The 27,281-nt window shown below is 53.7% G+C and overlaps 7 protein-coding genes across 7 annotated transcripts; 3 read left to right on the top strand and 4 right to left on the bottom strand.

Moving 5' to 3' along the window:
* Positions 1–2,219: 2,219 nt before the first annotated feature.
* PG998_006943 (uncharacterized protein) lies at positions 2,220–4,753 on the top strand (the record flags this gene model as incomplete). The annotated part of the gene is made up of 7 exons (XM_066873759.1): positions 2,220–2,330; positions 2,400–2,545; positions 2,603–2,902; positions 2,956–3,183; positions 3,240–3,276; positions 3,336–4,330; positions 4,435–4,753. Exons 2-7 carry the CDS (start codon positions 2,436–2,438, stop codon positions 4,751–4,753), a joined length of 1,989 nt encoding a protein of 662 aa, XP_066729704.1. The 5' UTR covers positions 2,220–2,330; positions 2,400–2,435.
* A 7,678-nt stretch (positions 4,754–12,431) lies between these two features.
* Positions 12,432–12,860, bottom strand: PG998_006942 (uncharacterized protein; the record flags this gene model as incomplete). Its single annotated transcript, XM_066873758.1, has 1 exon — positions 12,432–12,860. One exon carries the CDS (start codon positions 12,858–12,860, stop codon positions 12,432–12,434), a length of 429 nt encoding a protein of 142 aa, XP_066729703.1.
* A 598-nt stretch (positions 12,861–13,458) lies between these two features.
* Positions 13,459–15,260, bottom strand: PG998_006941 (Asparaginase; the record flags this gene model as incomplete). Its single annotated transcript, XM_066873757.1, has 2 exons — positions 13,459–14,867; positions 15,080–15,260. The coding sequence occupies 2 exons, from the start codon at positions 15,258–15,260 to the stop codon at positions 13,459–13,461; spliced, it is 1,590 nt and encodes a 529-aa protein (XP_066729702.1).
* A 557-nt stretch (positions 15,261–15,817) lies between these two features.
* Positions 15,818–17,462, bottom strand: PG998_006940 (Phosphatidylserine decarboxylase; the record flags this gene model as incomplete). Its single annotated transcript, XM_066873756.1, has 2 exons — positions 15,818–17,027; positions 17,095–17,462. The coding sequence occupies 2 exons, from the start codon at positions 17,460–17,462 to the stop codon at positions 15,818–15,820; spliced, it is 1,578 nt and encodes a 525-aa protein (XP_066729701.1).
* Positions 17,463–18,519: 1,057 nt separating this feature from the next.
* PG998_006939 (ubiquitin family protein) lies at positions 18,520–21,014 on the top strand (the record flags this gene model as incomplete). Its single annotated transcript, XM_066873755.1, has 2 exons — positions 18,520–18,762; positions 18,852–21,014. The coding sequence occupies 2 exons, from the start codon at positions 18,520–18,522 to the stop codon at positions 21,012–21,014; spliced, it is 2,406 nt and encodes an 801-aa protein (XP_066729700.1).
* A 1,193-nt stretch (positions 21,015–22,207) lies between these two features.
* PG998_006938 (uncharacterized protein) lies at positions 22,208–23,323 on the top strand (the record flags this gene model as incomplete). The annotated part of the gene is made up of 3 exons (XM_066873754.1): positions 22,208–22,394; positions 22,496–22,886; positions 23,149–23,323. 3 exons carry the CDS (start codon positions 22,208–22,210, stop codon positions 23,321–23,323), a joined length of 753 nt encoding a protein of 250 aa, XP_066729699.1.
* Positions 23,324–24,075: 752 nt separating this feature from the next.
* Positions 24,076–25,586, bottom strand: PG998_006937 (uncharacterized protein; the record flags this gene model as incomplete). The annotated part of the gene is made up of 3 exons (XM_066873753.1): positions 24,076–24,909; positions 24,964–25,421; positions 25,502–25,586. 3 exons carry the CDS (start codon positions 25,584–25,586, stop codon positions 24,076–24,078), a joined length of 1,377 nt encoding a protein of 458 aa, XP_066729698.1.
* Positions 25,587–27,281: the final 1,695 nt, after the last annotated feature.

Below are 27,281 nucleotides of genomic sequence, written 5' to 3'. Positions count from 1 at the left end.
AGCACAGCCTCGGGCATACTAACTGCTAGCGTTCCGCCCGGGACATGGAATTGGAAAATGGGGACTCAAAAATTCGTTGTGCTGTTCGCGCTGGAAATTGAACGATTAGCGCACACGACGGCGTCGAAGGAGACATTCACGATTGGGTTGTTTCTTTTGGCGGCCAGCAAGCAAGCAGTAAGGGGACCCTGAGAGGCATTCAATCAGGAGCCGTCGTCCCCAGGCTGTTCCGGTCTGTTGTACCGCTGCTGCTGCTGCTGTTGCTGACGGAATGCAAGACTGTCCCAGTGGCCGTCCAATGAGTTGATTTGCAGTGAGCATGATCAGATGGACTGCGCCTCATTCTCTCTAGCCCAAACCCAACGGGGCTTAAGCTGGGTTACTCCCAGAGCCCGCAGGGTTTAAGGAAGGTAGGGGAGCAACGGTGACAACGAACAGGCACAGAACCGAACGATTCCACCCCGTCCATGACCCCATCCAAACCCATCTCACAAAGCCCCAAAGCCTGTGTCCATCCAGTTCTCTCCGTCACCCACACACACACTCACACATACCACAAATCCCCTGATTCGATAGTTGAATCTTCCGTGGTCTGTTCCCAAAAGATTGGACGATGTATGCACTAACCTGCTCCTTGCCCAACATGCGCCTAGGGTTTATTGCGTCCCAGCATATCATGGCGCCCTACCGAAACATCTCGGACGACCAGGCCTGCTAGAAGGGTGGTTAGGTAGCATTTCGATCGCATGAGAGACAACCTCACACACAAGAGAGCCCGCTCTGGTAGACAAGTTCGCGCTAGACAATAACCCAGGGACCATCATCATCCACCGTACTGTACAGTATCCCATGCATGCCGTCAGTCAGTCAGTTCTTTCTTCGGCCTTGAAAGTCAATCAAGTTCCCAGCCCGTTGTCCGCACGGCCTTCCATTACACACTTCACACTCACACTCATCGTGATGGACTTTCACATACTGCTACTCTGGATTCCAGTGCTTGCTCCGGGTAAGATTGGCCGTCACACCCTGGAGCCCAGTGTCACGCGCCAGGGTAAAGGTCAAGGCCAGGGTTATGGTCATGGTCAAGGCTGGGCTGTAGCTATTCGTTCACTCAGTGTGAATTCCGGCAACTGAGTCCATCCAGCCCAGTCAAGATTCCACCACAGGCAATTTCACATTTGATCCCCTTCATAGAAACAACATCAAAAAGTGAAGAAACATATGTATTTAGTGGGGGAGGACTATCATGTCATGTAGCATCCCAGCCCTGATAGCTCACAAGATGATCCATGCCAGGCCCTCTTACCCACAGCGAATGTCGGGCCTCTAGGTCGGGACCCCAGCCAGTCAACAAGATGAAGGGGAATATTCAACTATCAGGTATAGCAAGTACTTGGCACCGCCCAGTGTACGGGTACCTCCAAAACACACACTGCACCTCTAACCTGCACACGCCCCCTCCCGCTCCAGAGTTCCTCTTTTAGGCATGGGGATGGACACAAGCCCAGGTTAGTGGCTGTCTTGTTAGTGCACGCCCGCCCACCCAACATCGACACACCTGTTATTTAACTACTGGCGCTCCCCTCTCCATCTGCGCTTTCCCCATCTTTATAGCATCTCAGAAGAAATCATCGTAGCCTCCCGCTGCAACCACCTTTTTCAACCACACATTCGCTCACCCTTTAGGAAGTCCTCGCTGACTCCTGTCATTCGCTTGTTCCTTTTTTTGTGTTTGGAGAGACTTGGTCCCGTCGTCACTCGCCCTCGAATCCCGTATACCTGACTCTCCTCCGCATCGTCATATATCTATCTATCTGTCTCAACCTCAACTCAACTCAACTCACCAGCAAGAACAAGAAGAAGTTGAAGAAGCCTCTGCTCGCCCACCAGTCGCCTCTTCCTCTAGATATATATACGTATATATATACATATCTATATATACTTGACAACCGCCCTCAACTTGGAGTCTCAAGTTGCCCTTCGTTGACTTGTGCCTCGAGCTCAAGAACATATACAGTCGCTTAAAACACCTGGAAGGGAATACTCAACAGACACCAGACAAACCCCCTCTCAACCTCTCCACGCCCATTCTGCGTCTACCACCTCCGCCAAATCCTGTCGACCGCATTGCCCCTTCTTCGCCCAAGGGTCGCATGCATTGTATCAGTAGTAGCCCATAAGCTATTGCTAGCAGCTGCGCAGTCTTCGCCCAAGCAGAGGAGTAGTGCACTACCTCAACAACCCATCTGTGTCTGAGAAGATCTAAACTAGATCCCCTCCACAACCAAACGCTCGCTACTCTTGGCACTTTATATAGTGCCTCGATTCATGTAAGGAATCAGCCAACCGTATGGTTTCTTTTTTCGATGCTGGTTCATGACTGACACAACTGGGTCCAGTTCTCTCGTTTCAACTTTTAATTTACAGCTTTCGCAATGGCTGGCCCTGGTGGTGGTCCCCCACGCCGCAGTCACACCAAGTCCCGCAAGGGATGCGAGAACTGCAAGCGCCGTCACATCAGATGTGACGAAAACTTCCCGCAATGGTAAATTTCTCCACGACCAGCTCTCAACTTTCGGGGCATAACTGATATCATTTCTAGCCGGAACTGCACCAAGCACAAGGTCCGCTGTCCGTATAATGATGTTCCCGTGCCCGATGACAGGTCCGCAACTCCCGACAAGCCGGATCTCATGTGGACCCCAGAGATCGAGGCCGCCATCGAACATTGGCAGCAAACCGGCGTCTTTCCGTTCCCCAGCCTGAATATCTTCCCAGCGCCTGCTCCCCAGTACTACTCGATGGAGGATCTGAGGTTGATTTACCATGTCGCGGCTATTTGCCATGAACTGGGTACCATCGATGCCAACGGCTTCACTTTGTGGACTCGCCATATCCCGACGTGAGTACATTCTACCGCTTTGGTACGGTGAAGAGACTAACTCTTGGGGATAGTATCCTAAAGGTCGGTGCTACCAACAACTACGTCATGCATGCTCTGCTTGCTTTCTCGGCCATGCACATTGCATTCTTGACGGATTGCCCAATCGTCGGGAACATGGCCTACGAACACCGCGGCATTGCCCTCAAGGGACTGCATGAGGGTATTGGCACATTTTCTCGGGAATCATCGGATGCTGTTCTGGCAGCCTCGCTGGTTCTGTCGTGGCAGGCCACAGACTGGTAAGCAATATAATGCGGCTTTCCGTTCAGGGACTGGTTAGCTGACAAAATGATAGGCGGAGCTGGACCCAGTTGATGCAAGGAACCTCTTCAGTAAGTACAAGTCACACTGCAAATAGCCTGGTCGCCTGGTTCTAATGTATGCGTTACAGGTGATTGACGCCATGGATCCTTGGAAGCACGAGTCTCAGTTTGGTGAATTCATTGCCGAAAGCAGCACGTTCCCCACGGCGCCCCCTTCGCCCACTCCCGACCACAAGCCCAACCAGCCTCGCAAGGAAGACCTGGATGCCTTCCAGCGAACCATCAACCAGCTGGCCAAGGTTGAAGCCCACCTCAAGCAGAACAAGGAGGACACCAAACTCGTCCAGCAACTCGCGTCGTTCTTGAAGGGTGCTAGGAAGGTCAGCCCGATCCAATCTGTGTCCCAGCAATTCGATCGATTGCAGCCACTCCGACACTGGCTCTTCTGGCTTCCTTTGATGTGCCTGAAGCAGAACGGTCCTTCGCCCAGCGCCCTCGTCGTCATCGCACACTACTACACGGCAGCCATGTTAATGGAGCGACTCTTCCCCGAGATCGGTGCGGCCTACTTTGGGAGTCTATCGGTTGGTCCAGTCGAGGAAATCGCCAGGCGACTTATGTCGTTCAATGTTTCCGGCAGCCTCGAAGGCAGCTCGCAGACGCCGCTGTCTCTTATGGAGTTCCCCATCGATACGGTCAAGGAGTTCCGCCATCGCATGGGATGGGTTCAACCGGCACGCACTCCGTCCTTCCCGCAGTTCGACCCGCCTAATTTCTATGTGAGTGACGATCTATCGCAAGGTGACTCGCCTCCTTCGACGACCTCATATCTGCCCTACGGCGACAACCCACCTTTCAGCTGGAGCACCGAGGACCTCTCCTCCCTGGCACCCGAACAGCAGGAGCCGGTCAGTGCTGTGAGCCCATTGACGCTTTCTTCGCCATTCGTCAGCCAGCAGTATCTGAACATCCCGTCTCCATCCTATGGCGGATACAGCCCAGCATCTTCGACATTCGGCGAAGGGTCCATTGTGTATAGCGACACAGAAGAGTACGGGTATGACGGTGGCTTTACAGGATATCCGCCCCTCGGGATTGCGGGATCCAACAACTTTGGCGTCGGGTTCGTGCCTCCAATTCAGACCGTGTGGATCTAAGAAGTCCTGGATTACCACTACGGCACCCCGTGTGAAAGCCTGAGGACAGGGTGATTGACCGGCGCTCCAGGACCAACTCAAATAGCAACTTCGCTCCCTCCAGCTTTACCTCGATGGAGACGCCTACCCTGCGGGATCCCATGGCACCGTCCTCGACAGCCTCCCCACGGCCCATCAACTACGCGCCGTCGCCATATTTGCAGCCCGAACTCATGCACGGCTACCCCGATGGATCCACCACACCACTGTCGGTCTCTGCTCCGTCCCCTCGCTTCTTAACGCCCGAAACGTTCGAGCCATTCCGCCAACATCATCGCCACACATCCTCGACTTCCTCTGCACCCGTTTGGCCCAGAGGACAGGATCGATCTCCCTTCGGCCACAGCTGATCTGTGCCCGAGGAAAATTCATCTTACACGATTTAATACCACTTCGAATTCAAAACAGACGCAATTGTACAGCACATTCCTTTGACAGGATCAAACGATACCAACGACACGCCTTTATCGACACAACGACAACCACATTCCTTTTTTTGCACCAGTTAAAAGCATTATTATTAGCTTGCCCCGAACCGTGTCATTCCTTACGACCTGCGAGATACCCAATTATAGACACTCCTTACACAAGAATCTGCATTATAGACAGCCACACTCCTTTCACGATTTACGACGATTTCTATCCACAGCAACATAGAAACGCATCCACTCCTTTAGCGACAAGAATCAGTTCATGATTTTAGCGATACCCAGAGCACCAAATTGCATAGCGACTGTTTTCAAATTTCGGATTGGGGAAAACAAAACGATAGCCCTTCTGGTGGCTATCGATGCATTGGGCGGCGTTTTTTCTTTCTTTTCTTTTCCTGTTTTATTTTGGCAAGAATTTGAATTTGAGTTGCTTTACTGGGATGGGAACGGGATGTTCCACATAATGGTATCTGGGAGCAAGATTGACTCTTGCGACGGGAGGGTAAGAACTGGTTTGGAATAAATCGGAAAACCAGGGCGTTCACAGGAGTTGCTCGAGCTTTTCCATGTCAGCAAGGGTTCTACCATGTATTGATCGCGGATCCGACCGAAGCAAAACCCATGAGGGGTTTGGAAGCATGTATCGATGCTTCATGATGAAGGCAGTCAGGACATGTTGGGGCGGCGGGCTGGGATGTGTCGAGGCTGGCTAGATGGTCACTTGGTGGCCTGGGCCAGTCGGAAGTCCTACCACCTACCCCAGAGGATCTCTAATACTAATTTTAATGGGATGATGATCGCTGATTTACTTCACAACTTGGATTTCTATTTTGGTGCTTATCGCGATGTGATTGATGACTGCTTGGTAGCCTGGTAGCCTGGGAGCTTGCCTGGATGACGCGGTTTGTATGTATTGCCGACAAGCAATTACTCGGACCGAGCAAAGTGAGTACTATTCGACTGCTCCGTCCTGCTTCCCGGGCACATGACGCGACCAACGCAGCGAGCCTTGGTCTTTGGTGATGCAGTAAGTCTTAGCGGGATGAGCCGGGGTGTCTCAGTTCGTATACGAGATGGGGCTGGGGGTTACATAGCCCGCCGAAAAGGCGCTTCATCCCGAGAGGGGAGCAAATGGCAAATGTGCGTGCGCGCGAGTGAGTGCGTGCGTGCGTGCGTCGGCCGCTCGAGCAAACTATTCTTAGAATACGCTCTCGGGGGTTAAGAAACGATCATAATCTTATCTTCTTGTATCGCGTGTGAGCGTGTGTGCACTGTTCTGGTCCGGCGCGACTCCGTATTGAATATAAAGTCATGGCTCATGAAATTATCGACTGGGGGGAGTGGGGAGTGGTAGCGGGAGAGGAGGAGAGGCTGCTTTTTCGCTGAGCCCTGATCCACTGCGACTGCCACGGTGCCAACTGCAAACAATGTACATAAACAATGTTCAGCAGATGGCCGAGTTGTCCAACAACTGCTGACTTTGCACCCGGCTCCTGAGGCCGAGCGATGGATGCTACGCTACGAGACAGGGTATATCGACGGAATTACTGTCGATGCTCATTATGGTGTACAGATTTTGTATGGGCTCTCTCCCACCCAAATCCCAAGTCTGGAACGGAGGGCCCAAGAACTATGACCTCTCTCTGGCTCTGCATCCAATAACGTTCACTCCAGTTTTTCTTCGGCATTTCGTTCTTGGTTACCATTCGGATGGCCATTTATACATACATACATACATGATGATGCTATTTTGGGGAGGCACAGCTATTTATTCGTTTCCCGGCGATTGGGTTAATTTCCCAAAAAGGAGGAACCACCACCACCACCACCCCAGCACATCATGTTGCTCTGGTTCATGTGACATGACATTCGAGATGGGCATTTCCTATAAGCCGCTTAGATAAATATTCTTGTCGCCTGTCATTCGCATATGTGCATATCTTGCACTGCCTAGTTGTCTACGGATACTCAGTATAACTCACTGCCCGCCCCTTGAAGGACCCCACGAGTAATAGTTGCGGTAGTATTAGTATTGGCAAGAAAACGGCCCGTAGGAAGACAATGACAACCACAACACGGTGAGATGGCTCCTCCTCTGGTGGTAGTTGGGTATCATCTATCACGGCCATGTAACCTACCGGCTCTGAAACCACGCGGTTCGCCGAGTTTGAGTTACATACATACCCAGTTGATAGGGACTCCATCTCTGGCTTCCCTCCTCTTTTACTCCACCAGAGCAGGCCACATACCTTTACCGAGGGTTCTTTCGCTCATCCCGGCCTGAGATCTCCATCGTCTTCACGCAGCTCGTGCCAGAGTTCTGCCAGAGCTCGTGCCTCACGGCCACTGAAACAGTAGTTAGTGTTGGAGATCCCACCTGCCCTACCTCACTAGCATCGAGCAGGCCTTATGAAGTGAACCAACTGGACACTCTTCTGGGTTTTCTCGTTTCAAATTTCCTTCCTGGGTATTAGTGCCGGCCTGGAGGGGGGTATGGCCAGACCATATAGACTAGGCCTGTGCCCCGACTGACTGAGCGAAGAGCGTCGGGCTCCAGTATATATGCCAAAACCCTGTGTTGGTCCTCCCCTTCAACATCCCCTGGGCCGCTGGCTGGAGTATGTATTGGGTTAGTATAGGGGATAGATGCATACGTTTGGAATGTAGCCCACACGGGATACCTTCGGGGACCCCCTCCTCTCCTACCAGCAAGCAGCTATTGCCATCATACGTGTGGCACTTATGTGAAATGCCCCTTCTCTCCTCTCTAGCCTACCTACCCACCTCTCTTGATAAGACCGACAACGGACTTGGCTCTGTTTTGACAGTGTGGTGCTTGTTCCTGGTCCTGGCATGCACCCTTGTCCTACACCTATGTGGCCCATCGATGCCGGACGCATGCCGGGAGGAAACCCGGAGACCGAGGAAGAGAGAGAGCGTGTGTGTGTGTGTGAGTTGCCTAGCTACATGGAGATGGAAGTGGACGCATCTCTCGTCTCATCGTCGGAGAGGGGAATGGGGCGGGACATCAGCCCATCGTCCATCCACCTTTTTACCCAGCAAAAATATGCATGGCATTACCATTAGTAAACCAGACTGTCCAACCCTGAGACCGTCAGATTCTTGTTTCTTAGCCCGAGGTCGAAACCATCAGTCGGGTTATCCCCCCTTGCCCTTCTTGGCTCCATCACATATTGACCTGTACATAACCTACGTCAACATTTCTGCCGTGAGAGCCGGGTCGTGATGTAGGTAGTAGCACAGAAGAGTTAGCTCCAGGGGGGGCCACATGCAGGGTGATGTAGGTAGGTAGTAGGTACTGTTTGTTGAGCGACTTCCGTCCTGTTCTTACCGCCCGGAGGATTATCTATCTAGTGCCTAGCACCTTCCGTAGAAGAATAGGATGTTCAAACTTGCACAAGTAGCAGCTACCAACACCCCCTGTCTGGCAACTGGCTGGTCAACTTCCCATGTGCGGGACTTTCTTTCCCCTTGCACCTGCAGCGAAGCTGATAAAGTCTGCCGATCCCTGAAGAACGGGATTTAAGAATTTTCATCTAGGGGGGTTGAGATCTCCCCTCCGTTGATCATAACCAAGAATTATGTAGGAGCTAGGCTCTTGGATATTGACTTGCTGCTGAGGAAGTGCACATATCATATCTATCTGTCTGATACTCGACGCCACAGCCTACCTCCGACACCATCGTCACATCCCCAAGGCAAGATCTGGGGCAGGCATTTGCAGCAAACCGCCACCACCTATGGCTGGACTTGCTTGGGAGCCATCGAAGAAGTCTCGAAGGTTCCAGACCGTGGAACGACGCTTCCCTTGTGTTCCCTCAGTAAGGAACCTTTCAGCAGCTTTGCCTCTCCATATATGTGTACAGCACGCCAGGTGGTAAGTAGTACCGTGCTCCGTTGCACCGTGGTCGACGGGGCTGGGCCACGTGCAGCCCATGTGTAGCTCAGCCTGTCCACCTAGGTCCGTTCGGTCAGGTCCAGCAGACGGCTTGGACGCAGCTTCAGCAAATCAAGGATCTGACAGGCTGGGGAGCTCTCGACAAAGGTCCATTATGTCGCACTTTGTGTGACCCAAACCGGTTGGACACAGAGAGGTTCCGTTACTGAACAGGACGGCGCAGGAACGCGGTGTATCCCACGTGCCAAGAAAACATGGAGGGAGTCTGGCGTCGACATGGGGGCAGGCATGATGCGGGAGACAGGGGAAGAGGAGAAAACACACAACCGCCGAAACAGGTGAAAACCAAACAAAGCACGCACTCAAAAAAAAAAAACCAAAAGGCCAGCCATTTGTAGGGCGGAAAACCCATTCTTCTTCGTTCTTTGGCAGAGGTTGAGATACTTACCGCTAACGTGCGTGGAGTATTTGGCAGTCGAGCTACTGTAGCTCTTGTGGCGACGATCAGGCCGGGTGGTCAAAAACCTCGTATTCGCTAGACTCCGTTCACACCCATGGGCCCCTGTCGGAATCTTCAAGAGCACCACCCGCCGGCCACCAGTAAGAATGCAAAGCCGTCCTTTCAGCTACCCAGACCATATTGAACCATACACACATACGTTATTTGCTGAGCTTGGCTACCTCATAGGGCAGTGTAGGGCGGTGAATTGGCCTATGCGTATCTATCATGACAGCATCGCCGTCCATTTGTTCGATTGGCTCAGCCCCCTTCCGGGGGACCGCCCACGAAACATTTATTTTTCTTAGCCACGATAATGCAAATACGGGGGTGGCTGGCTAGTGCTCCGGTTACCGTTACCTGTAGCTATAGCGTTCGCGCGGCGCGCGCGTGCGCCTGTGTGCTCGGTCTGCACACGCGCAGCACAGCCCCGATAGGGCACGACACTGTCTATCTACTGTTGCTGCGGCGCTGGGGGAGGAGACGAGACGGGTACCTGAAAACAAGGCAGTGTATATGCTGTCTCACACGGGAAACGGTTACACAACACGAGGCAACTGCGGTGCTGCCGATGATGGGGGCGGCAGGCTGTGAGACACTGTGATGGCTTACCGTCCTCCCCCAGACTCGCCCAGCGCGGCTGCGGGTGAGGGAGGAAACACTGCCACGATGTTTCCCGATCAAGGTGAGCGAGTGAGTGAGTGAGTACTCGATTGAGGTGGGCGGCCTCGCGAGAACACGAGACAATGGACATGCAGGTGAGCTGATGTTCCTTGTTTCGTCGGCATCAGTCTGTCAGGGGGCGCTTCTTCTTTCCACTTGGAGCCTTGCACACGCACAGTATCAAAACGTGGTTCTCTATGCTCCTATTCGCCCTCGAAGACTACTTTTCTTACAGTGTCTGGAGCCGGAACCCATCGAAGAGTCATCAGTGGCTCGCCATGCCATGGGCCCTGGTAGTTGGCTCCTCTCTCGACCAGCGTTGCGATATATGCCGAGAGTGACAGCGAGAATACCCTCGGCACTTGAGGAAGAATGTTGGGAAGAGCCAAGGGCAATCTGCGAGTACGGGCATCGAAGGCCCTACTCCGACCCTTGCAGCCCAGCTGTCCTCGTACTCCATCGAGCCCCTCGAGAACCTAGCGGGTGGTACATAGTTCGATGGGAGGACTTGTGATGTGGCATGGGATATCACCCAAGGTACATGCAGTTACGCCGTATAGAGGGGAGTTCAAGGATTCCTTTCGGGCAAATGAGAGAAAGGAGTCGTCTGCCCAAGGGGATTTCCGAGAAAACCGCTACTCGGTCTGGGAACAAGTCCTGAGCAATGAGATGACAGAGCTCAGGGGCCCCTCCTATCTGGTTCCCTCCCTGAAGACGACGGAGAATGCCAACAAACCAAGAGAAGTCTCTGGCACCAACCACCACCCCCTAACGAAAACTGTACTGAGCCGCCGATGCAAGGTGATGCCGATCCTCTCCTCAGCGCCAGGCCCCTGACCTTTATTGACCCATTGGCCCGTAGGTTCTGGTCAGGTCAAAACTCAACATTGAACCGTGGGCGTGTGTGTATACGTGACAACAAGGCGACGGCCCCATGCGACTAACCAATAGTTCGAATCATGTGCCTCAATATGGCCTCGAGCACCACGATACCCTTGGGCGAGACTTGGACGTCCCACGTCTAACCGTCTAACGGGAAAAGGATATCGATGAAGATGGGGATTCCAAATTCTATGGACCACGAGAACCGGGCCCGGCGCTCTGGAAAATGCGTTGCTGTTGCAGCTGGGAATGGCAAATCCCATCTCAATATTTGCATGGAACCCATGTTCCCCCTATGCGTTGGCCACACAGTATCGATGATAGCCCACTCGGGATGATCATGATACAAGAATATGTATGCACTATCGGCCACTAAGAGTGCCGAAGATAGCCACAGGTCGAGATAGCACCGAACGAATGAACACTGATAACGCAAGCTCAACTACTCGGGAACATCATCGGACTTCTTGGCAAGCGAGGAAACCAGCCAAACGCACCAAGCCACACCATACTGGCCAAGCCTCGTGGGACAAACCTGCCTCCCCCAGGGGGATGGGTTGGAGCACTCAGATGCGAGAGTCAGAAAAGTCAAAGAGCTTTTTGAGGGCAGCAATGTATTCTGGAAATCGAAGACATTCCATCCTGCTGCCATATGCGTATTTCAACTACTGCTAATGGGAATCATCTCCAGTGTTGCTAGTTTCATCGTACTACGCGAACTCGACTGGAGCAGAGTCCACTGGGGAAATATCTTGATGCTGAATATCTGGCCGGTGACCATTCTCACGTAAAGGCAATCTACAATGAGTTCGCGAGTTGAAAACGTCCAGCCTCGTTTTCCAGAGTGCTGGTTTCGCAAAAGCATGAGTCTCACCTGGGCAGCTCGAACTTGATCTAGAGTATCACACATGTGAGTGTGTGCTTGCGTGTTCCTGTTATCAAGTGATGCTGAAACTAGTGTATACTCGAATCGATACGATTATCTCTAGTCCCCCAACCTCGATATGTCCTCCGATCCCTCCAGCGTCCTTCATTCCACTCACGAAGGCCGTAGTTGTACTAGGTAGGACTCAGGAGTCCGGGCCAGCAACTTTGAACCCCAACGTAGAATCGCGGCCCTATTACCAATACCGAGTAGTGCTGAAAGTAGGGCGTATTCAAATCGATGCGACCGTCTCTCGATCCCCATCCTCATTAACGTCCCGTAACCCCTCTCCCCGGTCCTTCTCTCGCACTCGAGGTTTTCACCATTCCATCCACGGTTGCCGTAGTTATCTTAGATAGAACTCAGGCGGTGCCGGAAACCTTGAAACCCAAAGTGGCACCTGCACAGCTCGTCTGTCCTTCTGCTGAGAGGACCATCTCCCCATCTTGGGCGGGGAAGCTCCAGTAAGCCATAGACAGGTCGATCCAAGCCACGACGTCTTCGTTGCCGATCCTGTCATCCATCAAACAATTAGTCGTCTCCCCCAATCATGTTGTACATGAATCCCAAGGGACGGGCGAGGGGCGTGGTGAGGAGGAAGAAAAACCAGAGATGCTCGATAGAAAAAGACTTACAAGACAAATCCGGTGCCTTCATCCGGTCGGTCCAGGGTCACCACACACGATTCGGCTTGCAACAGGATCTCCTTCTAGTCGCCGACGGCCGCCGCCCAGCCAGACGTCTCCCAGAACCCGGTCTGGTTGCGCAGCTTGTTCTGCAGGGCGTTGCAGTCACAGTAAAAGGCCGGCGAGGGAAGGTTGCCGTCATTGATGGCGGGGTGCTGGCACATACTCATAGTGATGTTCTCCGCGTGGAAGGTCGCGTTGAAGTCCGACTGGGCACCGGCGGTCGACAGGACGCCATCTCTCGGGCGGAGAGATGAGGCGGAGTCGTCGTCGCTGATTCCGACGGTTCTGCTGTAGGTGTGGAAGTAGGTGCATTTGCGGGAGGGTAGGCAGATGCCGTAGTTGGGGTGTCTGTTGCAGACTACTACGATAGCAGCGATTGGGCCGGCGATGACCCCGCATCCGAGCAAGACGACGACGATGCCAATGATGATCTCACCACATCTAGCCATAGTGCCACCAAATCTAGCCATGTTGCAGTAGGAAGATGGTCTTCGGTGAAGCGACGAACCAAGGAGGAAAACGCGTAAATGTGTACTGGAAGCGATGCAAGGAGAGGAAGGATGTGTGGATGCGAGTCGGAAGTGTTGAAAAGAAGGCCAGAAGACTTGGATTGAATGCCTTTAATGAATTAGTGCTTCTGGAATCTGCGTCTTCCTGAAGTGACGGCGTGACTTTTGCATCACTTCCAACTCACGGGTCCGTAAGAAAACACTTACAGTGCTCTTGCAAGTGGATGGTCTATTTGAACCCTACGTCACAAGTTCACCCGGCATCCAGGCGACGGCGAGGCAGGTACGCTTGGGAAATTACACAAACTGAATGTTGATCGATAGTTTATTCAAGATGGGAGCCCCCTTTGCCTATAGATAGCATTCACTCGGTATTCGTGCCCCAACGTCAGTTTCGAACCTCGTCATCGCAGGCCTGTGTAGGCTTGCGTCCAATCTAAGCCATATCTAAATGCTTTGTAGTAATTTCGTTGCCCATATCCTTTATCATCATTTTCGTACCTTCCCCCAGTAGGAAACGCCACCGTAGGTCCATAACTCAAGCCTGCGTGGCCTTCTCGATGCCGGCCTCCTCCTGCTCCCACAGCAGGCCGCCGGCCTCCTTGAGCAGGTCGACGAACTGGGTGCGGCCCATCTTGACGGCGAGGAAGAGGGGCGTGTTGTTGGCGCGGTTGCGGGCGTGGACGCCGGCGCCGCGGAGCAGCAGCAGCTTGAGGATCTCGACCTCGGGCCCGACGGCGGCCAGGTGCAGCGCCGTGTTGCCCGCGTAGTCGGCCTTCTTGAGCAGCTGGTGCCCGATCTCGTCGCCCTCGAGCAGCTCGCGCACGCCCGCCACGTCGCCCCGCTCCACGGCGTAGCCGAGCAGCGCGAAGGCCGCCTCGGCCCCGCTGAGCCGGCTGAGCAGGGCCGCCGCGTTCTCGGCCTCGAGGTCCAGGATCGGCGGGTGCGCGAACGCCGACGACTTGAACTCGGTCAGCTCCCCGCGCAGCGAGAGCGACATCTGGTGCGAGATGTCCTGGGTCGTCATCGGCTTGCCGCCCTTCTCGAGCGCCAGCAGGTACGACAGCTTGGTGAGCGCCGCCTCGGTCGTCAGGTCGTGCCCGAAGACGACGCCCGCCTGGCCCAGCTGGTAGCCCGGCGCGTACAGCGGCGAGACGAAGCCGTTGGTGCACTGCGACACGTTGACGACGGTGATGCCGCGCTCGACGGCCGACTTGATGGTCCGCGTCAGCGAGCCGTCGACGCCCGCGGGGGCGTTGCCCATACCGAAGGTCTCGAGGATGAGGCCCCTCAGGTCTGGCACCCGCAGGATCGAGTCGATCATCTCGGGCTTGATGCCGGGGAAGATGCGCACGCAGGCCACGTGCGCCGTGTCGAGGTACGGGGTCACGTCGAAGGGCGCGATGGTCGTGGGCCGGCGCACCAGGGACCAGTTGACGTCAATACCAATGCCGGTGACGCGGGCCAAGGGTTCGCAGTTGGGGGAGGCAAAGGCGTCGAAGGACGAGGCCGAGGCCTTGGTGGTGCGGTTGCCGCGGAACAGGGTGTGGTGGAAGAAGAGGCAGACCTCGGGAATGACGAAGGTACCCGCGATGATGAGGGAGCCCAGCAGGTTGTCGACGGCATCCGACTGCAGCGCGAAGATGGAGGCCTGCGAGCCCGTCAGCACCACCGGTTTGCCCAGGTCCTGCATCATGAAGGACAGCGCCGACGCCGAGTACGACAGCGAATCGGTTCCGTGCAGCACCACGAAGCCGTCAAACAGGTGGTAGTTGGCCTTGATGGCCGTGGCGATTTGCGTCCAGCCGTCCGAGCTGATACTGGACGAGTCAAGCAGCGGGTTGAACTCGAGGGCGCCATAGCGAATGTGCTTGGAGTATGAGCTAGGCGGCGTCCGCAGACTGTCCAGCAATATTTTCTCGCCGTCCTTGATGGCGGTGAGTTTGACTATAGGGAGGTCTTAGTTAAGAACAAGAAATAAGGGGGTTGCCAAGTCCGACGCAGGAAAAAAAAGGGGGGGTTCAGATGATTTTCAAAAGATGGACAATAATAGTGAGAGAAAAAGTATGACCAACAGGCGAATATGCATGCATTTGGCCATTCAGAGATTCAGACAAGAAGGGACGCATCAAGCGAGCGCATTCGTTCAATAAACTTACCTCTCTCGGATTTGTCGTTGAAGGAAGGTCGCGGGGCCATGGCACTCTCCAAGAAGCCATCGACAGGCACTAGGCCGCCTTCTGAGGGTTGCATGCATATTGTGCCTCCGGTGATGATTATGAGGACCCGGGACTCGGGGTAGGTCTCGTTGCCTCCGACCACAGCGGTAAATCCGCCCATGTTTCCGGGTTTTGTCTAAAACAGCCAAAAGGAGATCTAAAGTGTATGGACAAATAACGAGTGTATGCAGAACATATAGCGTATGTAATGAGTTCGTCGCAGGTTTCGCGGAGAAAGGGCAGGTTCTGGACTGCTTACTTAACAATATCCTGGGCTGAATTGCCGGTGGGAGCGATAGCGGATGGAGCCGGACTTGCTTCCCCAGAGTCCACCCTATAATTACGTTAAAAGAATAAAATTCTGTTGGTTCATTAGGAAGAATGAGGTAAAGGGGCTCCACTTGATGCTTTTCTTCGAAGGGCATCATATCAGTAGGCGAGAACCAAGAGCCTTTAGGCTTCAATCCCTGGAAAAGACTGAATCATATGCAGTCGGTCCTGACACGGACGGGCACTGAGTTGAGACGGCAGGACCTGGCTAGGATACCCGATGTACCCCGCCAAACCTGAACAAGGCTTAACAAGAGATATATATTCACGTTCGTGTAGCACAGAGGGTAGTTGTATACATAGTTGCAGAATACATACAAATACATGCTCAGAAATCGCTTCGGATGACTACGGTTGCTCATTGACGTAGCCCAGAGCTTGGCCCATCTTCACCGTCTGTCCCTTCTCGACTGCCCAGTGGAATCCAGTTTCGGATTCGGCCTGCTGGTTGTATGGTGCTTCAAAAATCAATACAACCGTGCTTCCGAGCTGGAATCCGCCCATTTCATCGCCACGTCTCAAAGCATAGCCACCGAGGATGGGACTGGCTGCCGCATACGTCGCTTCAGCAAACCCGCTGTATGGCTCGCCTCGTGCGCTCGCCTCATCTGCGGCACGATCCGCCGCGGTATCGGTCGTGAGCGAGTTGGTTCGCAGTTCTCTATCAAAGTTGATCTTGATTGATCCGACGTTGGTGGCTCCGACCGGAACGTAGCTGAAGAAGCCGTAACGCCATCGTCCCAGTAGCACAACTCTCTCGTTCAGTGTGAATAGCCCAGGCAGGGTCCGTTGCAGGTAGGGCGAGACTGAGTAGAGTTCACCAGCGAAATGCCGGCGGCGTTCTACAACCCAGTCGGCCGGTGAGTGGAATCGGTGGTAGTCGCCTGGGGCAAGGTAGATGACAGTATAGTAGAGTGCAGTCTTCTTGTCAGCCGACAAGACGTCGTACCATGGCTTCTCTCCCAAAGCAAGCTCTGCGCCAACCTTAAACACAGCGCTCGCGCTCGACGGTGTAGACTGGTCTTCGAGACCGGGGTTACCCTTCTTGCTCTGGCCAGAGAGAAGGTTAGGTAAGGTGTAGGAGATGCCATTGACACGGGCAAACTCTTCGTCCTGTTTGACGAGCTCCTCGTCGCGCTCAAGTTTGACCTGCTCAACATGAGCATCTGCCGGCTGATCCCCACTGGCGATACTTGGAGCAGGGCTGTTCTTTCCCAGCAAAGCATCAACACTGTAGGTCATGCCCTTGACCTGCTCAATATCTCCGCCTTCAATGCGGCCGTACTGCAAGACACGGCCATCGGAGGGAGACAGGAGCGCATTCGGAGTTGGGTCAAGAGGACGTGCGCCGGGCTTTAGTGTCCGGTAGAAAAAGGAAGCTAGATTAGGGTACACATGAAGATCAGGTTCCGAAACCTCGTCCAAGTTGACCCCGAAAATATAGGAGTACAGCTTGAAGCCAGGCACTCGCAGATAGTAAGGGATCACGAGCTCGTTGAACTGCCCCCAAATTCTGGAAATAGCCTTCAGCGGAAGAGTGGACATGACTTGGACCTGCCTATAGCCACACCCTGGATTAGCTTGCGATCCATTTTGGTTCATGCCTGTCAGAGATATTTCCATACCATGGCCCTTCAGGTCGCACCCGAGGTCTTTTCTTTGGTCGCTTTCCGTACTCTTCGTTCTCCTGCTCTATTATCTCTCTCTCCCGAGCCTGTTTCTTGTAGAATTGGACGAAGCCGAGGAATGCGATGCCCAACCCAACAGGTATGGGGTACCATTGCACTTTGGTGTTCTTCAGGGCCGTTCCCAGCCTCGAGCTGAAGCGCTCTTTTTGCTGGCACTTTTGCGAGGTGTGGCGGAAGGAGGGGCGAGGGCCGGTTGTGAAATTCCTCGCAGATCGTCTGGACCCAGTCGAACAGGAATGTCGGAATATGGAGGCCGGGCAAGGGCCAGAGCGAGGCAACATCCTCGATACGGCAAGGCTGGCCATTGCTGCGCGCCAATTGACTGACTATAGAGTCGCTACGATAGCTTCATATCCAGAAAGCCAAGACGTGTCGTGTCGACGTTGTGGCGGAACTCGAAATGTGGGAAGTAGACAAGATAATTGCGGCTGGCAGCGATGCTACAATATGGCCATTGGGTGATGTGATGTCAAGTCAGGGCCTGCTCTTTCCCCATGGTTTTCCACAGTAGGTTAATGCACCTATCCGAGCTGTGGATAAGCCAAGGCCATGACGCATCAGACGCTTTTGTCCAAAGTTCTGCCAAAAGCTATCCTCTTTCTAGGAAGCACAATGCACAGGATCTCTGGGCGGTCAAAAAAGGCAGATTACAGTCACAGGCAAGTGGACAGGAACCAAACTGTCGGCTCTGTGGGATATGCACCCCCATGCCTCCTTGTGCATGCCTTACATGACAAATATGGCACTGGAAAAGGGCCAGGCCGGTTGCAGTTGTATGTATCGCTGTGCAGACGTCACTGAAGGTGGGTGGTGGCATGTGGGAGTTCAGCCTAGGATTCAGCCTGGCAGGGGTCGAATCGAATCGTGCAAGTTGGAGTCGCGCTAAGGCCAACGTGGAACTTACAGCGTCCCGGCAGCGCGATTCTGCCCTGAAAGGTGTTTGCTGGTCATTACCTGGTCGCATAGTGTTTGACCCATACGTGGATCATCTGGTGATGACAGCTTACTCCCAATTGACTGTCAACCCGGCTGATAAATCCACTGCTTCTGCAACATCACCACATCCTCACTTCTTGTCATTCCTTTCCAGCGTGCAGGCCTGTCGTACCCATGGCACATGGTCTGACAGCGGCAACTCTTTGATTTCTACATCCTAGTATTCTACCTACTTTCTCCACGCCTCTTCCGCGATATCCAACCGACTTCCCGCCTTTCTCGGCCTGACATGCTTTCCTTCGCTTCATAGGAACTTGAGGCTGGTTGCGCTGCCACAGCAGCTCTGGTTGGCTTATCCGACCAATCCTTTCCGCAAAGTAACCGCCAGGTCCGTCTTCCCGCAAAGGACCAAAACCCATACCCACCATGGCTTCCGAAGACGGTGCACCAACATGCACGGTACAAGTCATCTCGCCGTCTGTTGGGGTTCCTAGTGGCCGGCTTTCCTTCTCCGACCTGCCGGCATCCACCACGATTCAGCAGTTAAAGCAGAGAGTTCGTGATGCTCTAGATGCCAAGCCGCCCGACACAGCCCAACGCCTCATCCATCGAGGCCGCCTACTAGCAAGAGACAACGAGACCTTGCTTGAGATATTCGGCGACGACACGGTAAGTCCAATCCAATTGGGCTGTTTGGGATACACAGGACAGGGGGTCCAGAAAGAGCCAGATCGCTGACATGCCACTTGTTCTTGTAGCTTCGTTCTGGAGAACCCCAAGCGATCCATCTTGTGCTACGCGATCTGTCTGATGGCCGTCCGACAAACACCCCGACACCACCCACTCTTGGGGCTCAACCTATTCTGTCGCAACCGACAAGCCAGCCTGGAGCAGCGCCGCAACTTCAAGCCCATCACCCAGCACCACCACACAATGGACCGCAACATGGACACGTCCATCACAATCCTCAGTTTTTCCCCGGCGCTCAGCCCCAGGTTCGTCCAGCAGCGCCGTGGCCGAACCTCCCCTTTGGCATGATGGGTACCCCTCAACCGCCAAATATGCCTCCTGGATACAATCCACAACAACAGCTCACCCCACACCAGATTCATCTGCAAAATATGCAAAGGACGATCAATCAACAGCATATGGTTGCGCATGAGAACCAACGTATCCAGGAGCTTATCAACCAGACCCAGAGGGAGCGCGCTGCTGCAGGTCTCAACGGTGCTCAGGATCCAAACAATCCTGCGGCGAACCCCCTTGGCGCAACTGGGATCCACACACCGGGACGGACCGCTTCATCTCTCCAACCAGACGGAACCCGGACCGTGGTACGTGAAGGGGTAGGACCTAATGGTCAGCAATGGCGCATCACAGTGAACGAGTCTATCACTACGAACCCGAATTTTCAGAGAAATCCAAGGACAGGCTCTCCTTTCTCTATGGCTGATGTGCAAAACCTTTGGAGGCCACCATCCGGGGCGCCCCATCCACGATCGGTCCCGTATGGAACTCAGCCCGGCGGTGTCCCCGGCCCGGAGGCTCAAAGTGCCGCACGAGCTGCGGATGCCGGCCAGGCGGCGACGAGGGTCATAGCTGATGCCATGCGAAGGAATGCTAGTACCTCGTCCTTGGCCAGCCTCTCGTCACACAGTCAGCCGATTCCCCCTGGAGTCACGACACCTTTGATTCCTTCACGATCTGCAAGTGCTGCTGGCACTCCGGACCCAGCAAGAGCTGCTGGTCGTAGTGGCTCCAGTGTGTTGAACGATCTTGCTCGCGCCCAAATGGCCCCCAGCTCGCCCGAGGTTTACATCCTGTCCTCGCCTGAAGGCCCTCGGGCACTCTTGGTCAATGGAAACCACGGGACGTATACGACACCGCAGCAACCGCAGATCCCATTCATAAATCGGGCTTTTGTCCAACAGTTACCACTACAACCAGTTCAACTTCCCATCCTGGGACCTCAACCATTCGCTCCAGCGCCTCAGCGAGCTCCTATGGGAGGTATTTGGGCGCCGACTCCCGCTGAGAATGCGGCATTCCAGCTTCGAAATCAGCAGCAACATCAGCAGCAAGGACATTATCAACAGCATCAACAGCACCACCAGCAAGGTCATGCTCCAGTACCAGCGCCTGCCCCGCACGGTCTGCCAAATCCTCCCCAAGCTCAGCTGCCCCCTGGTCATCATGTCGGCCACCCTCACGCCAACGTTCAGATCCGAGCCATTGCCCTTGGCCAACTCTGGCCGCATATCTGGATGATACTTCGACTTATACTTTTCATTTGGTGGTTCACGTCGCCGACTTCCAGTTGGTCGCGTTGGTTCACTGTCATCACAATCGCTGTCACCCTTTTTCTTTTCAATGCAGGGCTACTCAATCCCCTTGCTGAGCATGCCTGGGTTCCCATGCGCAGACACCTTGAGAACCTGATGCCTCTTGCTGATAATCACGGCCGCAACCCAGTCGTAAGAAGACGTGCAAACGGTCAAGCCGAAGACAACAATGCTGGGGAACAAGTACCAAACCCGGCTGATACCGCGGAACGGTTGGTGCAAGAGAGACGACAAGCGAACGCCAATTGGTTCATGAACCAGGTCCGGAGACTGGAGCGGGCTAGCATACTTTTCCTCGCAAGCATCGCCCCAGGAGTTGCTGAGCGGCACATCGCCAACGTAGAAGCCGAGGCCAGGGCTGAACGGCAACGACATGAGGCAGCGGAAGCTGCTGCCGCCGAGGCTCTTCGAGCCGCGGAAGAGAGTCAAGAAGCAACAGACGCGCAGGCAGGCCAAGACGGGAATGATAATCCAGTCGGTGATGAGGGCCAGGGCAGCGAGGCAGGGCCAGAGCAACAGGCAGACGCGGGCAACCAAAACAGGCCTGGAGGTGCTGAGGAGCCGCTGATTGCTATTTAATTTCATACAAAAAGCGTGTCGAGAGAGATATGTTTTCTGTGGTGCTCAACTTAGACCAGTGAGCGCAGACCAACTTTATTTCTTTTTTTCTGGAAGGCCCGGTGTGTCGTGGCTACGGGCTTTTTACCTGCAGCGAGCAGGGTGTAGATACAATATCACAATACTGCAAGAGCGTTACAGCGCCGTTGCCCATTTTGATGGGGGTACGATAGCACGAGTACGACGAGAATCAAGAAGAAATTTCTATTTCCGAGTGTGTAGGCTTTCTTGACCTTTCGCTGCATTGCCTCGCAGCTCCCATCATGCCACGAAGATGGCTCTTTGGTAAGCAGTGACCTCGGTTACCTGTTGGTACTGTTTCGTTACGAGGCCGGGCCATAGCCTCTAGTCATGATGCGTAGCCGGTATCCCAATGAAGGGCGTTCCAATAATTCCAGTTACTTCCACCAGGAAGGAGAGAAGAAGAGGATCACCACAAACAATCTCATATTATCCAAGTCATGGCGTCGCATTACAAAGGAGAGGGTACAAGGAAACTTAAACAAAGCATGCATACGACTTGGTTATTCGTCTTAGGCACGCCAAGACAATCACATTGTGCAAGTGAGAGTGGGTGAAGCAGGATACAGACAATGGCATAGCAACAACCACTTTATGTCATGAGTTTGGCGGTTCTTCATATGGACCACGTTCTCCGTCGTCCGCCGGACGCGTGCAGTCGCTCGAAACCCGGCATAAGTTGAAGTTGCAATTACTGGTCATTCATCTACCGCGTCTCAACCATTCTTTGATGTAGACGCATGTCTCGAACGCCCTGTTTTCTTGGAAAATATACATGAGGCTGGTTCGGTGGAAACGATTATACGCGGTCGTTCCTCGTATTTCTAAGGCAACGCAGTTGTCAGTTGCCTGGCCATCTCGCTCGCCAACGGAGTATCGATAAGTCAGAGAGGAGGAACGCGAACCGTCATAGTACTCCTACTGCTTGGGGGAGCGAGATTATACCTTCATATTCAGGAATTGCTTAGTCTCATTGAATACCTTACACTCATTCCCTTTCTCTCGGTCCAGAGTCCCACCCACAGCCCAACCCAACACCCACAACTCCTCCGGCATCTCACATCTGTCGTCGTTGATGACTCGCTCATCCTTTTCTTCTCATCTGAGCTCATCTCAGGTCGACCTCCGCCGCCATGTGTAAACAGTACGTGTACTTCAGTCTCTGTCTTAATCGCGACTGCGACTCCACCGTCGGGAAGAAGGGTCGTAACAAATACTGCTGCGCGGCCCGCCATGGCGCCCGCCGGTTGGGGTCCTGCGATAGCGGCGTCGAATTCATCGTTATCGAGCATTATCGTGGAATCCTGTTTTGCGACGAGTGTAAGAAACTCAGGGCCCTGCACCAGCTTCCCTTCGCATCCTCGACAGCCGCAAAGAGGAAAGGGGTAGTGCACCCAGCACCACGGGTACAACAGCAACAGCAACGGAAGAAGGTGATGGAGGTATAAGCGACGATTTTTCTTCGGAGACTATCGAGGGAGAGGATGGAGAAGCAGAAGAAGCCCCGGGGTCTCTTCGCTTCTTCGCGAACAAGAAGATCAAGGTCGAGAAGCTCGCCTCGGCGTTCAATTTCGATCTCGCACTGCAACAGGAAATCACAGCCCAGAATATTGACAGTCTGGACGTTGATGACCCAGGGGAAGGTGATGACTTGTTTGTCGTTAGCGGCAAAGACGACAGCACGATCGAGTATGAGGACAAAGTCCCCGAGCCCACCAGATGCAAGAATCAACCTACCCCAAAGATCTATTATGGGTTTGACGCCGCTGAAGTTGGAGAAAGTCCGAAGAAGTTCCCGCGACTAAACCCGCAGTGTGCACCTGCCCATAGAGGGTTGATGATGACCGGGACCCGGCAGAGAACGCCTGAGAAATCATCGACAACACCATTGGAGTTAGAAACTCGAAGGCGAATTGGAAACAAATAACAATCTCCGCTTCAAGCTCCGAGAGGGTTTCTTGAATCGAACCTCTTACCGCTCACGTAGTTGACGAGTTGTCAGTATTATGGCCACTAACCCTCGACGACTTGCCAATAAAGAGGGGACTTCGACATGTAGTTATAACGGCTACAGCAGCCGCGCCGACCCGGGTGCTGGGGGCGAGATGGAAGACGAAAAGACGGGGAGTATCTCTAGATATGGAAAAGATGATGATCGAGGTGACGGCAGTAAGAAGACACGGTCACCGCCCACTTCCCTTGGGCCCATGGATGTTGCGGATGAAGCCAAGAGGCGGCCGGCTTGCTAAGGTCGGGTTATCGAAAGCGAAAAGAACAAGCAGATGTGTCCATGAACAATCATACATACCTGCATAGATAAGAAAGAAAGAATTATCACAGCGAGTTAGTCAGCACTTGGTATAGTATCAGACTCTCACAACATCTTGTCACCGCGATTCATCCTAATCAAAGGCTAGCAAGACTGGCCCAGTAAGGTTGGAATAACCTAGTTGCGCATTATTAACCCTATAAATAATTACGTCTAAGCATTCTCCTTAGACTTCAGACGACATGACATGTGAGCTTAAAGACGGGACGGGATGCAAGAGCTACTCGAACAACGATAAAGAAACAATATACACTCTGCGGATAATCTTAAAATGAAAGGCTGAATTTAGTCATATACAAACTGCGTCTGTCCGTTATTGAATCGGACCAACTAAGGTACAATGCTGGCATCGCAAGTCAACCTGGGATCAATTCGAGGACCAGGCAGCAAATTCTTTCCATTTTTCGAAGATGAAAGCAATAACTGTCGCATGCTATCGCTCGACTTCATGCCATTAATATTTGTGTGGATGGCGGCTTTCGAAGCCGCTTTCTTTCCACCCACCACGTTGAACGCCTATTATGCCAAAAGAAAAGCAATTACACAAGATCCGCCTCTCACCCCTCTCCCAGGAACGCCCCCAAGCCGCCACATCCCAAGGTAAAAAACCCTATATACTGCTTGAAAAGAACTCGCTGTCCATTGACCTGGCTCGGCTCGCCTCGCCTCGCCTTACTTCACCACGAAGATGCAAGCGCCCAGCACGCTGAGCGCCATAGCCGACGTGATGAAGCCGGCCGCGACCTGGTCCTGGGTCGTGATGGGGTTCATCGTCGGCATCTTGTCCTTGACGGGCGTGCCGGCGTTGGGGTCGCCCTTGGAGGTGCCGCCCGTGTTGGCCGTCACGGCGGCCGGCGTTGTCTTCTTGACCAGCGTGTACTGCATCACCTGCAGCGCGCTCATCTGCTCGCCCACACCCGCCAGGCCGTCGAACGCCGACTTCTTGGCCCACGAGAACCCGCACGCCGTCCCCGCGATCCCCTTGAACTCGGCTGCGGGCGGCGACCCGGAGCACTGCTGCGCCGCCGCCGCGGCTGACGACTTCAAAAGGGGCGCGACCTGGTCGAAGGTGAAAGGCGCCATCTGCGTCGTGGCCGCCATGTAACGAGTGAGGTAGCCCTTGAAGCTGCGTTGGTCGAAGTCGCACAGGCCGCCCTCCTCGCAGGGCCGCTCGACGATGATGCCGTCCAAAAAATGGAACTGCTCCGTGTGGTTCAGGAACCCTTGGACACGCGTCTTCCACTTGTCACTGCCTTCGGTGTGGTTGTACATGACGGCTGCGCCGTGCAGAAAGATGCCCAGGTTGTACGTCCACTCGGCCTTGTCGATCTCCTTGCAGCCCTGGTCGGTGCTGGCGCCGTCGAAAACCTGGAACTCGGGCGAGATCAGGTCTGTCTTCTCCATCCAGTCGTAGATCTTGTCGGCCCAGTCGGCGTAGGTCTGGTTGCCCGTGAAGCGGGCCAGTCGCGAGGCGAGGTTGAAAAAGCAGCCGTTGGAGATGGAGTTCTTTCGGGGATGTTAGCTTTACCAATAGCACATATCCTAGCCATTGGAGCTTACCTTGTAGTTGAAGCCGTTGTTGAAGGTGAAGATCTGCCACCGCAGCCCGCCGCCGCAAGTCGCCTCATCCCACCGCCCGACGTACTCGTTAAACACGGCTTGCGCCAGCCCCAACCACTGCGGCTGGTCAGCGGGAGGGTCCGGGTATTTGTTCTCGGCCGCCGACATGGCGGCCATGGCCCAGAACCCCTGGTCGTCGTTTCCCTCGGTTCTGGTCTGGTTGGTCGGCATGAAGTCCCGGTCGTCGCCGGCCTGGTGCAGCAGTGCCTGGGTCGTCACCTCGTTGTACGTCGTGTCCCCCGTATAAAACCAATAATCCACCATGGTGCCGAACATAGCTCCCGCCTCCCACCAGAAGTACGGGTCCGGCAGGTTTCCCGGCACATCGCCGGTGTTGTTTCCGGTGTAGTACTTTAGTAAGCCAAATGCTATTGTGCTGGCTGCTGACTTAATCGAGTCTTGATAGAGTTTATTGGTTAGCCTCTGTCCGTCCAGCTCACGACAGTGCCATGCTAAAGGGAAATGCTTCGGGACCTACCATCACTGTTGAAGTTTACTTGAATAGCATTGGATACACCCGCCAGCAGGCCCAGGGTGCCGGCCACAGGAAGGGATAGTCTCATACTGATAACTGAAATCGAAATAGCGAATGAAGGTATGAATCACGTAAGGATTTGTCCGGGTCAACCGGGAGTTGGTCGGCCGTTGCAAGGAAAAGAAAGAGAGAAAAAGAATCCTTGGATTAGACGTCGAGCATGTCTTGGAGCGATCTTCGTCCTCTTGACTCGTAGGCAATATCTTCCTTCTTGCACAACAGATTGCGTCGCTAATAAAAACCACTAACGTCACCGGGACAAGGAGATGAAGACGGGAAGAAAAGAAATAATCAATAAAAGACTCGGCCTGGAGTGTCACGCGAAGTCAAACAAACAATAGTGAATGGAAGAGCAACGGTAAAGATGTTGCCAATGTACACAGTACAAGAATAGAAAGTAGGAAAGGAAATGGAAAGAAGCTCCGATCTAGAAGCGACGACAACCAAGTGAAGGTGATAGAGAGAGAAAAGGAACAGTAGAGGGAAAGGAAACAATCAATGTCAACCCACAAACGAGAATAGACAGAACAGAGAGAAGATGGATACCGATACACAGGGTCTGGAACACCAGACCTGGAACGTGGAGAGCAAGCCTCGTGTCTTTTCCCGGGGACATGGGGAGCAGCCAACAGCAACAGTTGCTTGGGTCAAGGCACATCACATCAGATACAAGCAGGGCACCATCAGATCGACCAAACATGGCCATGGCCGGCTCCAGGGCAGGCCAGAACTGCCCCGTTCCAAGCCGGCATTGGGGTGGGCGTCGTGGAAAATCTTTGACAGGTCTCCCACTACGAATGCCACACCCGCGCAAACGCATTGCGCAAGCCGCCCTGCGTGACATTATTTGGCGGTGGTGTGTTGCTCGATATGTGCGTAGCGTTGAGGCTCTGAACGGGAAGAGCTAGCTGGACCACGGACTGAAACGGTTCATGTTGGATCTTGGCGGAGTTTGGTCTCAATCAATGCGGATTCGGCGTCCACACATCAGGACAGCACCCCTGCGTTTTGGGCAACGCACGTCTCCTGTCAAACAAACTAGCCCCAGGGAACTTCGGGAACCGATAGTTATGAGATAAGCTCAGGAACGACGTTCCATAACCAGTTCGCTGCTATTTTCGGCGCCATTGCTCGCTTCATATGGATTCTGTCGTCTGACGTAGTTTTTCCTCAAGCCTCCAATGGATTGAAAGGAGGAAAAGAAAAAAGCAGGTGACCAGGATGGATAGCCCCCAGCATATCGTTCGTCAACGGCGCCATCGATCGCCCCCTGTCACGATCCACGAATGAGGCGCTGTAGAAAGGAAGCTGTCGTTGCCGGTTCGGGAGCTTACCCCATGTCGTTAGCGTGTCAGAGCTTATTTCACTTCCTTCCGCTCGAGTTCGAGACTTGGACAGACAGGAAAAAAAGAAGACAAGAAAACTGTCACCACTACCCAAACGAAACTCTGCCGATCTGCCGACTTCCTCAAATGAACCCAGGACTTGGCTCCAATGCCCAGAGGTTTGTTTCCGCCCACCCGTTAAAGCAACAGCTTGACTGAACTGATCGTTCGTGTGCTATGTGCATCGGTTGTTTGTTCATCAAGTAGATAACATGGACTCAAGCAATCGGTCAATTTAGTACAGCTAAGTTCCGTCACAGCTCTGTGGCGTGTCTAGCTGAGTAGATAGAAGGGTATCGTGTCATAACAACTTCGTGCACATTTTCGGAGACTGCTGA

Source organism: Apiospora kogelbergensis (assembly GCF_038363985.1).
Source record: "Apiospora kogelbergensis strain CBS 113332 chromosome Unknown utg000005l_segment0_segment0, whole genome shotgun sequence".
In the NCBI taxonomy this organism is placed as follows: domain Eukaryota; kingdom Fungi; phylum Ascomycota; class Sordariomycetes; order Amphisphaeriales; family Apiosporaceae; genus Apiospora; species Apiospora kogelbergensis.
The sequence above is the reverse complement of the archived record's forward strand: the minus strand, read 5'-3'. Positions and strand labels throughout refer to the sequence as shown.